The sequence below is a fragment of the Dunckerocampus dactyliophorus genome, chromosome 12, assembly GCF_027744805.1.
Source record: "Dunckerocampus dactyliophorus isolate RoL2022-P2 chromosome 12, RoL_Ddac_1.1, whole genome shotgun sequence".
Classification (NCBI taxonomy): Eukaryota; Metazoa; Chordata; class Actinopteri; order Syngnathiformes; family Syngnathidae; genus Dunckerocampus; species Dunckerocampus dactyliophorus.
In genome coordinates this window covers 25,976,825-25,989,798 of record NC_072830.1, presented here as the reverse complement: position 1 = coordinate 25,989,798, position 12,974 = coordinate 25,976,825, and the positions used below count along the sequence as shown (strand labels likewise).

The 12,974-nt window shown below is 41.1% G+C and overlaps 1 protein-coding gene across 3 annotated transcripts in view; it reads right to left on the bottom strand.

The window, feature by feature from the left end:
• The window catches only part of LOC129191563 (cGMP-dependent 3',5'-cyclic phosphodiesterase), a 166,773-nt gene that overhangs the window by 3,745 nt on the left and 150,054 nt on the right, over positions 1 to 12,974 (bottom strand). For all 3 annotated transcript variants that reach the window (XM_054795020.1, XM_054795021.1, XM_054795019.1), the window contains exons 14-30: positions 11,964 to 12,075; positions 11,837 to 11,876; positions 10,172 to 10,235; positions 9,908 to 9,989; positions 7,850 to 8,024; positions 7,095 to 7,207; positions 5,917 to 5,994; positions 5,700 to 5,822; positions 5,517 to 5,587; positions 4,953 to 5,075; positions 4,783 to 4,870; positions 4,368 to 4,415; positions 3,158 to 3,232; positions 2,975 to 3,074; positions 2,263 to 2,375; positions 439 to 477; positions 228 to 334 (exon numbers count right to left, since the gene is read on the bottom strand). In XM_054795020.1, coding sequence (XP_054650995.1) covers positions 228 to 334; positions 439 to 477; positions 2,263 to 2,375; positions 2,975 to 3,074; positions 3,158 to 3,232; positions 4,368 to 4,415; positions 4,783 to 4,870; positions 4,953 to 5,075; positions 5,517 to 5,587; positions 5,700 to 5,822; positions 5,917 to 5,994; positions 7,095 to 7,207; positions 7,850 to 8,024; positions 9,908 to 9,989; positions 10,172 to 10,235; positions 11,837 to 11,876; positions 11,964 to 12,075 — 1,551 coding nt within the window. The remainder of the gene's footprint in view (positions 1 to 227; positions 335 to 438; positions 478 to 2,262; positions 2,376 to 2,974; positions 3,075 to 3,157; positions 3,233 to 4,367; positions 4,416 to 4,782; positions 4,871 to 4,952; positions 5,076 to 5,516; positions 5,588 to 5,699; positions 5,823 to 5,916; positions 5,995 to 7,094; positions 7,208 to 7,849; positions 8,025 to 9,907; positions 9,990 to 10,171; positions 10,236 to 11,836; positions 11,877 to 11,963; positions 12,076 to 12,974) is intronic.

The window sequence follows — 12,974 nt, the reverse complement described above, 5'->3', positions numbered from 1 at the left end:
AATGAAGGTTATTTGACGGCGGCAGGCCAAGAATGGGTAGATTTCTATTTCCATTATTTTCTATGGGAAAGTAGCTTTGCAAACATATTGTATGCTGCCTTGGATCTTCCACTGTATTTGCATACGCCATTGCATGTTGCTGGAATACAATGAATATGATGGCATGACACTCAAATACTGTCGCATGAGTACAATGTGAAATGAAGTTATGCATGTTTGATACATACTTGTAAATGGGCATCGCGATGTGCTCCATGAAGCTGATCTGTAGTTCTGGGATGTAGGCTTTTTCTCTGTCCATCATCTCGCTGGGCCTGTTCCCCATGGCTTTTTCCTACGCATACAATAAAATATTAGCGTGTAAAGTACCACATGTTGTCGGTACTTGCTTCATATGTTTAAATGACTCTGCTTGTTATTGGGCAGGTAAACACATACCAGGTCTCCTTGAGAGAAGAACTCTTTATAGATAAGCTCCTGCAGACAACATAGAGGGCAACATGAGTTATTGCCTATTTATGTTGGATTTACGGTATAGTTTATGTAACCAATAACCGTGTTCGAAATGAGAATTTTAGATGCACATGAAGGGATTTAAACATAAAATGCCAAATTAATCAGATTCAGTGGACCGTAGCTCTTATTAACTGTGGTTTATGCTGACTCATGATCATAATGTACAAACAAAAGTCAATATTTGAGGTCTTTCTGAGTGTAGGGTCAGGGGTTTGGTGTAGAAAAGGGGGCAGACAAAGATTAAAGCTAATCCTACACCATTCACATAAATACAGGCTAATGTCTTTGTGCACAACTAAGCAGTTCATAATCTCAATTGTGTGCATAATACTGTATAATCACTAGGAGCTTTTAAAGCTTAAGGAATGTACCTAGCAGCCTTTCCAATGTTACAGCATAACCTGCTGTACGGTTCTTTGTACTGCATGTGACTTTTCGGACTCTCAAGAGGTGCTTCATGTCATTTGGGTGCATTTGAAATACAGTGTTCCCTCGTTTATCGTGGGGGATGGGTTCCCAAAATAGCCCGCAATAAGTGAAATCCGCGAAGTAGCCAACTTTGTTCACAATTATTATATATGATTTAAGGCTGTAAAACCCCTCACTATACACTTTATACACTTTTCTCAGACAGGCATTCACATTTTCTCACAATTCTCACTCTCAAAGTTCAAATTTCGTTTGAATTTTAATGATCAATTAGGTTGGACCCAAGAAATTATTAAGTGACTCGCACGTATTCACTCTGATGACCGTACCTCGTCCTGGCGCTGTTCAGCTGTTGCGTTTTTGTATCCTTGTTAAAACATATTGCTCCGGTTGTCGTCCTCCTCCTTGTCCTACTCCTTGAACTGACGATTCATTTAGCCGGTTAGCTGCTGCTTCTTCTTCTTGTATTGTTTATTGGAGGTTAGCAAGCAGCTCACACAGTTAGCTCGTTTGCTAGCCACAATTTATAGACATAGTTGACGCCACATCGAGTGGGTTTGTCCATTGCTGCGATACGTCAACATCGACATCATATTGGATGTGTCAAGGCTGCGCTTTACCAAAAACGATGTATTTGATCTCCTCAAATTTTTGGTGCCTGTTTCCCAAGTATATAAGCGCGTGTGTGAATGTATAAACAAGAGGAATTAACTTACATTTTTTTGTAGAAAGGCGTGTTAAGTAAGTACATTTACTTGTATTCATTTACAGCGCAGCCTTGACACATCCAATATGGCGGCGACGTTGACGTACGGCTCAGCCCTTGATGCGGCGTCTATCTATTGTCTATGGCCACCGTTGACCACAACAGGAAAGGGCAGGAAGGAGATTGATTGACAATGGTCTACAGCCAATAAGGATGCAGAACACAATGGGCGGGTTATCCCTTAGCCAATAAGGACTGTTGTGGCTCTATATTTAGCCGGCTATTGTCTGTGCTCGTACAGGCATGTAAACACATACTGAGACAAGTGGAGCTGCACACGTCTTCAACATGAGTATGGAACACCCTCTACTGGTAGCAGTTGTAAATACAACAACAGACACAAACAACAGAGCACCGATAAATCGCTCTAATGCACCACAAAGACGCAGAACACAATGCGCGTTCATACGCTGTTAAAAACAATGCAAAACTGCACTTAAAAAAATCCAGGAAACAGCGAATCCGCGAAAGGTGAACCGCGATGTAGCGAGGGAACGCTGTATCCACTGTGTACTGTGAGCACATATCATAATATCATGCTGAGAACTGACAGCAATCTTGCGAGTGGTCTTCCAGCCCTTGGTTTGGTCTGACAGGTCACATGATGTCATCAACAGGCACAGCAGCATGGAGCGGTGGGTTCTGCTTTTTGGATTATATCCGTCTGACGCACGCACGCACACACACACACACACACACACACACACACACACACACACACACACACACACACACACACAATCATAACTGTGTTTCAAGTCAAATATTTTAATTGATCTGCAACGGATTGTGTATCCTCCACGCAAATGCACAGCCAAAATGCCTCGAAGGACTGCGTAATAGAAAATACATTTTAGAAATAAAAAATAAAAAAAGCATCGGGGAATTGCACGGCTCAACTTTTGTCGATGATTGACAGGCGCTCAGTCAAGGTTTGCAATGTCCTTGAATTGCTTGACCAGCTCAAAATTGGCTCCACAGAAGGGACATTCAGTCTGGATGATTATAATTGCTCGCATTCGCTTGTGACACACCAGTGGCCAGGAGGAAATAGCCAATTATATTATGTAAAATTACTGTAAGTTACACACTTCAGTGTACCAAATTGAAATAGTGAAGGTTCCCAATTTATATCGCATTCACATATTTGTTTGAGAGGTAATTCCTACATTACCAAACAAAAAGATGGTGTGATAACAGGGTGCTGAGTTAATTACGTAGAAGATACAATCATAACAAAGATGTCACAGCTCTGTTACTTACCATCAGACATCTTTTGTAAGTCCTTGAATATGCGAAGATGGTGAGCCAGGTCTGTTGCGAGAATGATGTCCCTCATCAAATCTAGCATGCGTTGGTAATCCTAAGGGAAGCAGAAGACAACAAATTAACTTCATACAAGTCAAAATGTAGTGTACATGTAAATGTCAAAGGTTAATCTGGAACCTTTCTGGAGAACTTCTCAAAAATGTTGCAGCCTTGAGTGTTTAGAATGGCGATGGCCTGAGCGAAATGATGCCTCTGTCAGAGTAGATGAGATCATGATTGTAAAACACTGCTGAATCATGGTGCAATAAACAACAACAACAACATAAATACAGCACAAACAGTGCTGCAGAAAATGGAGGTTTGATTTTAACCACTAGGTGTCGCATCGTACACAAGAAGCCCCTGGACCTACTGTACCCACCTACGTACTTCTGTCAATCAATTCATATTCCCCGAAATAAACACTAGAATAAAAATGAATTATTTCCAGGAGTTGATCAACGAATAAAACCTTTAAATACTACTATACTATACTGTACTACACAGTAGTACTATACAGTAGTACTGTTACAATGTAGCATACTTTTTATCATGTCAATGCAAAAAGACATAACACAAGTACAGTTGCTGTTGTGGTAAAACAAGAAATCATGCTGTTCTGCACTTCTTTATTTTCCATTGCAGTACTTTTTCCTAAACGTTCTAATGAATTGTGCTATTCCACTGTACTTTAAGGGACTGTACGCAAGTTGCTTCAATATTTCGAAACCCAAAAAATATAAGAACACCACCACCAGCTAGTACATTACATTACATACAGCAATGGCTTTATAACGACTGATAAAGCTCAATTAATCTGTTATGTATTAATGGGGGGGGGGGGGGGGGGGGGGGGGGGGGGGGGGGGGTCCCTGTGTGAAAACATGTCCCTGTTTTCACACAGGGACATGTAGGTTTAGATTTTTTTCTCCTTTAATAAAAAAAGTCAATTTTGTTTTCAGTTGTGTTGTCATTGGCTAATATTTACATTTGTTTGATGATATGAAACATTTAAGTGTGACAAACAAGCAAAAAAATCCAAAATCAGGAAGGGGGCAAACACTTTTTCACACCACTCTACATGGGCTACAGATAGCCACATTGCTATCATTAGCTGTCAACAAATGCGCATGTGTGTTACGCGGGCCGTACTTTGCATACTCAAAGCAGGAAGAGGGTGGGATATAATGCTTGCAGCACATTTAAATGTTGGTGCCCTCGGGGGGAACCCTTTGCATACAGTCCCTTTAAAGCAGAATAACCTGATTTTTACCATATTGTATGCATGCTGATATAACAACATATGTCTTAAATGTCTGCGGTGTGAACTAACTAGCTGTGCATTTACCTCCATCACGGATCCCTCTGAGCTGTAGAGAGCAGCCAGCACAGATTGCTGAAAATAGAGGCAGTCAACAAATGAAACACAATCCTTTCATCACACATGTTGCACTGATTCAAAAGCAACAAGATCTTCTTTTAAGATGACTCTTGAAATAAGCAAGCGGCGCTGGAGGGTTCTGCGTGATGAGAGTGAAACAGACAAACATTCTTTCAGTCCTAATGACATTCTGTGCGTCATGGAGGTGGGGCACAACCCCACAGGATATCACTGACAAACATTTCATGTGTCCGTTCCCACTCTTTGCCTTTCAGTGCAGATGCAGTAGGAGGCGCCACTCGTATGAGTTTCCATCATATCTTTACCCCACTGTGTGTTTCAATGCATTCCTTGCTGCCTGACATACTCAAAAAGCTCTCACCGAGGCCACTTGGAAAGAATTGTTGGTGCCGCGGTGGTCCAGGTCATGGCACAGACAGGACACAAAGAGAGCGAGAATCTCTATATCCCTTAAAAAGAGCAGGGGGAATGAGATCATTAGCAACGCAGGTATAAACCAAAGATATTGAGGGTCAGGTGGTGTAGACTCACTCGAGGTAGTTGGACAGCCCAAGATTTTTGTAGAGCAGGTAGCAGAAGTGGGAGACAGAGAACGCATGCATCCAGTTGTGGTAGGGCGGGTCTCTGTAGCCTTTCTTGACCATTAGACAAAACCTGTCACCAAGGAAAGGCACATGATCATCCATGGCACAGTCACCAGTGACATCGAAAGGTTGACATCGGTAAAACCTCACATCAAAAGAAGCACTCATGTGTTCTCCAACGGTCAGAGAGATACATAAAGTAGATTCTACCACGTGAAAGGTAGCTCCAGTATAGCTGCATGAATGTGTGCTCATATTTGGGGTCAAGGCACTCTCAGATACACATACTGTACTGTACACACTGGCAGAATGCTTCAAAATGTTTGAGAAAATACATTACAGTAGGGGTGTCCAAAGTTTGTTTTTCAAACTATAAAATTAAACGCACAGTTTGAGCACCCCTGCATGACAGTCACGTAAACATAACCACTTCTGATAGAGATCGTATTTCCAAAATCTGCATGCACACAGCCTATTTCTGGTGTAAGAACTCGATGAGTGAGCGCCAGACCTGGCGAGAGTCTGCCGGTCGATCTTGTACATGTTGATGAAACCCATATCTTCAAACATGCTGAGGACGCACTGTAGACACATACGGCAAAATCAGTTACTGCGCTTTATCATCTCTTCTTCTGTGTTTGGTGTCTCGTATAGTCTGTTGCTTGTCATGTGGCCTCCATCCCCTCCAGCTTACCATGGGAGTGGTGTCATCAGGCAGCGAGCGTGGCGTGTAAGTGAACTCGGCGAAACACGGATGTATCTCCTTTACGGGTTCAATCCCGACTACCAGCTGCTTAGACACCTCTTCTTCCGAAACCTGCAGCATAGACACACCGCATGATATTGTGTAAACAGCACTGACGCCAGGACTCAACGCAATGCAAGAGTGGGATGCGGAAAATTCAGTTTACCTTCATGTGGTACTTCATCATTTCATTAGCCAGGTGGGACCTGAACTGAGCTTCATGGACTCTCTTGTAGAGCAAAGACTACAGACACAACAAAACATTATTGACTTTCATTTCCAAAGACAAACCTTCAGTTACAGCATTACACCTTATTTTATTGGCTATTTTTTTCCTATTGCTCTCATTCCTCCTTTTTGAAGATTCTCATGTGGACTCTAAATGCCTCAGACTTCCCGCAATCTCAGAATATTGATTTTCAAGCGAGGTGAAATGGTTTCTAATATCATCTCCAGACAATCGCAGAAAGGGAACAGCGGTCACAAACATTTCTTATTGAGGGACACCCAGCTGACTGCCTTTTTTCCCCTTTTTCCAAATTCCCTTCAAATGCAAAATGCAGAAGTCATAATAAACATGTGGATCCTCCTATTCAGAAGCCTTGCAGCCACTCTGAAAAGCAAATGACCTTACAAATTGTATGCTGCTTTTATTTGAGAGCAGCCATCAGCATGGTAACTATTGATGAATAATACAAGTGGTCATGTTTAAATGATAAATCAGATGCTCAAATTAAAAATCTTCTAGAAAAACTGTCAAACACCTGCAGTCATTGGGAGTTTGTATGAAGTGTTGTTATCAGTATTATTTCATCAAACATTTACTGTATATACTTGTGGCGAAAAGTACATAAAAACACCTTAGCATTGTGGTACAGACACAATAATCACCATTCTATCTTTTCTCTGAAAAGCTCTTAGGGTCTCACACAACACAAACCTCTGCTCCTCATTATCACAAACATTTGTCTTCATTGTTCTTTTATTCTTCTTATAATCTTTGTCACCTGCCTGATACTGTCCTTAATGGGCAGTCCCCACAATGCCTCTGCAGTCCAACATAAAGGCTGCTCGCTTTCGTGACGTACCGAAGAAACTGCTCAAATTTCCCTGGAGGCTTTTCCCAACTCTCCTCTCTCTCAGCTCAGCATTTTGCTTCCTCTGAGCTTACCTTTTTTTTTTTGCCACACAACATCGATGTTCTCAGGAGCGTTAACTACGCGTCCACAGCCGTGACCAATGTGAACAAAACATTATTTCCTTAACAAGCAAAGTCATCAAAGTGGCTAGAAGTCAAATTAAAAATATGTTTATATCGATATGTATGTAAATAGATACACTTACATGGGCAATGCTGATACCACAGTAGATGGAAAACGCTGTGGCGAGGTCCTCATCAAAGCGGTTGAACCACGGCCCGTTCATCTTATTCACCAACTCAGCAACGCCGATCACCTCTGCAATACGATGAAATGGTTAAATAAGAAGATAGATAACGATAGATAGACGGCGCTGATTTTTTTTTCATTAGAAATATTTTATTAAATTTTAACCAAGTCAAGTGTACACAATGTTTGCTGGAAGTTTGGACAGAGAACAAGAAAAATCAAAAATAACTTAAAAAAACAACAACAAAAAACACCCAAACAAAACAAAAAACCCACAAACCCACACAGTCCAAAGGTCCAAGTCCATGGAGGGGAAATAATGGGAGCTCAGGTAGATTTAAAGTTATGGAAATACACTAAGAAGAGTCCCCATACATTTTGGAATTTTTCTTCTGTATTACAAATTGAGTATTGTATTTTCTCCAAATTTAAGCAGGACATGACATCTCTCAGCCATTGAGCGTGGGTAGGCGAGGCGGCATCCTTCCACCTTAACAAAATTGCCCATCTGGCCAAGAGAGAAGCGAAGGACAAACTACGTTGTCTTGTGGGGTTCAAACGCAAGTCCGGTTCGCATGTGGTGCCAGACAGCGCTATTTAAAGGGCTGGGTTGCAAATCTAAATTGACAATCACAGAAAGAGCTGCACTTTGGACACCCCTCCTGTCTTGGAGACATCTTAGCTTGTCGTCCCTAAGTTGTTCAGTCTTACCATTGTTCTCATCTTTGATGGGGAAGCAGAGGATGTTGCGAGTCTTGAATCCAGTGCTGTCATCCACACCGCGGTAGAAAAGAGGATGGGAGTAGGCGTCCTTAATATTCAGGATTTGACCCGTGGTTGCCACATGACCTGCAATACCCTGATCTGCTGGGATACGGAACTCCTTCTGCACACACACACACACACACACACACACACACATCCAACATGTCTGACACCGTCAGTGAACACCATCAGAATGAAAGAGCGTATTTTATCTTTGACATGATCCTTGTTGGTGGAGTGACTGCAGCAGGTGGTCTAAATGTGACGGAGTGGTTAACAATGTGGCGTGTGACCAGGAGGTCTCAGGATTGCCATATTACTGCATGACATGATTGTGGGAAGGTATTATAAACACCCCGTCTCGAACAAGGCACTTTGTCATACCAGTAAACATTTATACATAAAATGGCACAAAATTAAAAACATTTGTGAAAGAACATTACTGTCGTACATTTCACCTTCAGTAACCAAGTCTATATACGCAATTGTTACAATTTAATTGTAATAATTCTATAAAAGTATTAAATAACTTCATTTTATATTTAACCCAACTTTTTTGATTAGCGGGACACAATGACTTTAAATAGTTGAGTCCTTGAGGGCCAATCCAATCCAATCCACTTTATTTATATAGCCCATTTTATAAACACTGTTTATAACCTGACTGCCAGGTTTGCAAAGTCTGGTTGAAAACATTTAAAAAATAAAGATCTTAAAGGAAAACTGCACTTTTTTTGGAATTTGGAACACGATCCTTATGTGAAACAAGAACACATATTTTTTTCCCTTTTTTGTGAATTCTAACAAGAGAAAACGAGTTAATTTGAGCCAGCTAGCAATGCATGTCATGGGATGTACTTATTTTGATGCAAAAGCCCTAACAAAAAACCCTCAAAAAACACCAACAGTGTCCCATTTACATAACTGACCTGTATATGTTATTGTAACTATATTTGTCTGGCGGAGTAACACGACGCCTCGCTAGCTGATAGTCTCAGCGTCACTCACAACGCCTCAAGCCACTGCGACGGGACAGTGGACAGACGGTGGATACTACTGGCTTTCAATTTTGCTTGGAAAACTCAACAAGATCCTCATTTGCTGTCAGAATTTTTTACCTGAGGACTGGAGCACACGTCCTGTGCTGGAAGACACAGCCATCCAAATGAGAGCGGACATCGTAAGTGTCGTTGCTGTTTCTATGCTGCTGTTGTTGACGGAAGTAGCGTTGGCTATATGGGCTATGTCAAATCAATGCGCCTAGGAAAGACGTATCGGTAATGTTTGAAATGATCCAAATACGGCAAGATACTGTAAGTATTACATGTTATCACCAATGTACCGGTTAATGCTTGACCACAGCATGTATATAAAACAATAAAACATTTTAGAGTCAAAATAGGTACCTCCCATGACGCGCAATGTCAGCTGTCTCATACTAACTCGTTTTCTCTCGTGAGAACACACAGAAAAGGGAAAGAAACATGCGTTCATGTTTCACATAAGGATTGTGGAGGATGGGCAATCTTCCGTACTTCTGCATTCTGTGTGTCTCCACTTTACAGTCAAAAGTGCTAGATACTGTATTTAATTATTACTTATGCATATTAATATTTGTCAAGACCTAAGATCCACCTTTGTGCAATTTGTGTAGGAATGTGTTCATTGTGACTGTGTAGACCAGTGGTGTCCAAAGTTGTCCGGGAGCCAATTTCAGTCTGCAGCTTGTCTCAGCATGTTGTAAAAATCGAATTAATTAATGGGCTATACTGTAGTATTCAGTATGACACCAATTTGCTTTGTCACCCATAACACAAAGCATATATGCCGATGTTTTGTGCAGATAGATTACCATATATTGACTTACACTGGACTGATTTTATCTTATTTATTTTGTTCTGCATGTGGCTCTTGGTGGTCATTGTTTGAACACCACCAGAGCAGACCATCCTAATGCAAGTGTGTGCGTTTCAATTTGGTTGTAAACGCTTCAAAATACTGTACCTCTTCATCACTAACCACACCCCCGTCAAACACCTTGGCCACCAACTCATGGCTATGGCGATCCAGCAGGAAAACAGAACAGCTGAATGTCACAGAGAGAGAGTCAGAAAAGGGCAACCAGCAGGGTGCAAAACAGACATGTATTCCATTTTACTTCAGGTCATTTTTAAAGAACAAACTGCCAAGATATCCTTTTGCAAACAGAGATAAAGGCACGTACGCTGTTCTCGCACACACGGACGTATCTTTTTAAAGACAACTTACATCTCTGCACCGCTGAGGTTTCTGGCCTCCACTATAATTTCCTGTAAGAGCACCGACACATCATCTAAAAGAATAGCAGAAAGGGGAGATGGGAGGAAATAAAAATGAAACAGAAGGGAAATGACGGTAATCACAGGCCAAGATAAACAAGACAGATAGAAGCATGGGTAATGGTGGATTATCTGTACAAGCTGATAAGCGCTACTGTAAACAGCACTTTGTGCAAAGAGGTGCCATTTGTTTCACAGACAGATGGATCAGTTCTGTTTGTAGTCACAATCATGACGGCTCAGCAAAGACTAATTGGATTGATTGTACTTACTGTTTAAAAGACACTTGAAATGCCTGAAAGCGCCACTTTTAATGCCCTTTTCAGTTTATGGCTCAGGGTGTAATCACCTTTAGCGCCTGTGATATTTTCTTCCATTACAAGCACCATTTGAGTCATTAGCTGATCACCTGTGTAGGATATTAACGTCACGTGTGCAGCCAGAGTCAGCTGGCCCATTAGGCAATGTAGGCAGATGCTGAGCGCACCGTGGCCTCCAGGGGGTGCCAAAAAATCAAATGTAATTAAATTAAAACAAATTATTACTCTTAAAACTGAAAAGCTCACATTGTTTCAAAAGTAAAGTAATGCCCCGTTAATATCACTACAAATGATAACAAGTCGCATCATTTTTGTAGACAGTTTTGCATATAGGCTACAGTCGTCCCTCGCCACTGTGCGTTTCTAATTTCGCGGTTTCACTCTATCATGATTTTTCAAAATTATTTAATTAATAAATTACAGCTGTCTCGTGGTTGACGACAGCCTATTATTAGTCAAAAATATCCATATTTAAGCTAACTATACGAAAATACAAATGTAAGGCATTCACAAGACGCATTCACAAGACGTAATATGTAGTATTCTACACTGGTCACTAGGTGTCAGTAATGTTAAATTGAAGAGACAATAGTCATGACAGGAAGTACGCTGTCCAGAAAACTCGCCCAATGCTAATGCTATGTCTTATTTATGTCTAATATGCCTTATTTCCTGTAAAGGTGACTACAGTCATCCCTCACTACATCACATTGATCCCTCGCTCTATCGCAATTTTTTTTAAAAATCATTAAGAAATGATCACTGTTTTGTGGTTGACTATGGCCTATTATTAAGGATGTCTGATAATATCGGCCCACCCTATATTGGCATAAAAATGCAATATCGGTCAGTACCAGTATTGTTTTTTTTTTCCTAGAATGAAAACTGATTCAGCCCTTTAAGTTCCACAAGCAACATTGCTGTCGCCATAACAGTCAACACACAGCATATGCTTGAACCGATGCTCTGCTTAACCATGTTCGGGGTGGCAGGATGTGGTGGGTTGTCAAAACACTGCTGATGGTGACTGGAGTAGCTCACAGACATATATACAATATATGTAGACGGCGCATTGTATTTCCAATTTTTTGGTATTTATTTGTGATTTGTTAACCATGTAAACTGTGTGACACGTCTTACAAATAAAAGACAAGGGTAAAAACAATGCCCTTCAATTTCTTTTGCAAGCGTATGTAAATCACAGATGGAGGGGGGATGCCACTCGCTGTGCAATGTCACTACAGACAGCGAGTGTGAGACAGACTTGCTGGCCAACAGGTGAAGAACCAACATACCCAAGTGTGTGAAGAGGTTCTTGGCCACTTGCAATAGTGCCTAAGAAAGAAAGGCTTTTTAGATGGGACCCTCTAGTATATTACTGGATGAATAAAAAAGGTGTGCGTGTATGTGTGTGTGTATTACCTGGCACTCCACTTTCAGTTTCTGCTCCTTCTGGAAGGCCAAAGTTGAAGTGAGGACCGTTGAAGTGTAGCAGAAACAGTGCTGGATGGCATGCTCATCTACCTCTGTGTGTCTGTGGACAGTGGGACAGAGAAACACTCACTTGCACACTTAATTGCACAGCACAATACAACACCAATTCGCAACAATTTTGTATATTGTCAAAGATGTTTTATTAAACAGTATGACTATTTTTTTTATTGTGGTTCTAAATGCATGTTGGTGAAGCAGGCTACAGAGCAGAGACATTGCCTGCAGTTATCATTTCTTGTCAACAGAGGGCACTGGCAGAATGTCAGGTGAATATACAGTAAGATGCAAAGGCTTGCTGCAGGGCTTTCTTGCCCTTAACTTAGCCTTATGGGAAACCTGTGAATGAGTCAGGAATCATATCCAGCCTCGAACAGGCCTCAGAATAAGTTATATGAAGTTCACTCCCACAATAGACAAGACAACCTCTGCAAGTGACGTGCAATGGAACCCCAAGCAAGGCAAGGCAAGTTTATTTATAGAGCACGATTCGGACACAAGGTGATTCAAACTGCTCTACAGAAAAGAAGGGGAAAATCACTTTATAAAATAATTACATAAAACATAAAAGCATTCTAAAATCATGACATAAAGTGTGCAGATAAAATACTTTCAGTTGTCATATGCACAGGTGAATAGGAGCGTTTTCAGCCTGGATTTAGACATTTGAGGACTGTCGCACATCTTCTGGAAGACTGTTCCAGATTTTGGCAGCATAAAACTGAAACGCAGCCTCACCGTGTTTAGTCCAGACTCTGGGCAGATTCATTTTCCATTGTCCTGGGGAGCCGTGTCATTACGTCACAAGGGTTAGGCTTCCAATCAGGATATAACAAAAGGGAGATCATCAATTTAAATAATTATTTATTGTTTATTTTGTCAAAACATCTGGACGAAAAGCCTAGAGCTTTTATTCTGAAGATTACTCAACTCCCATTAGAA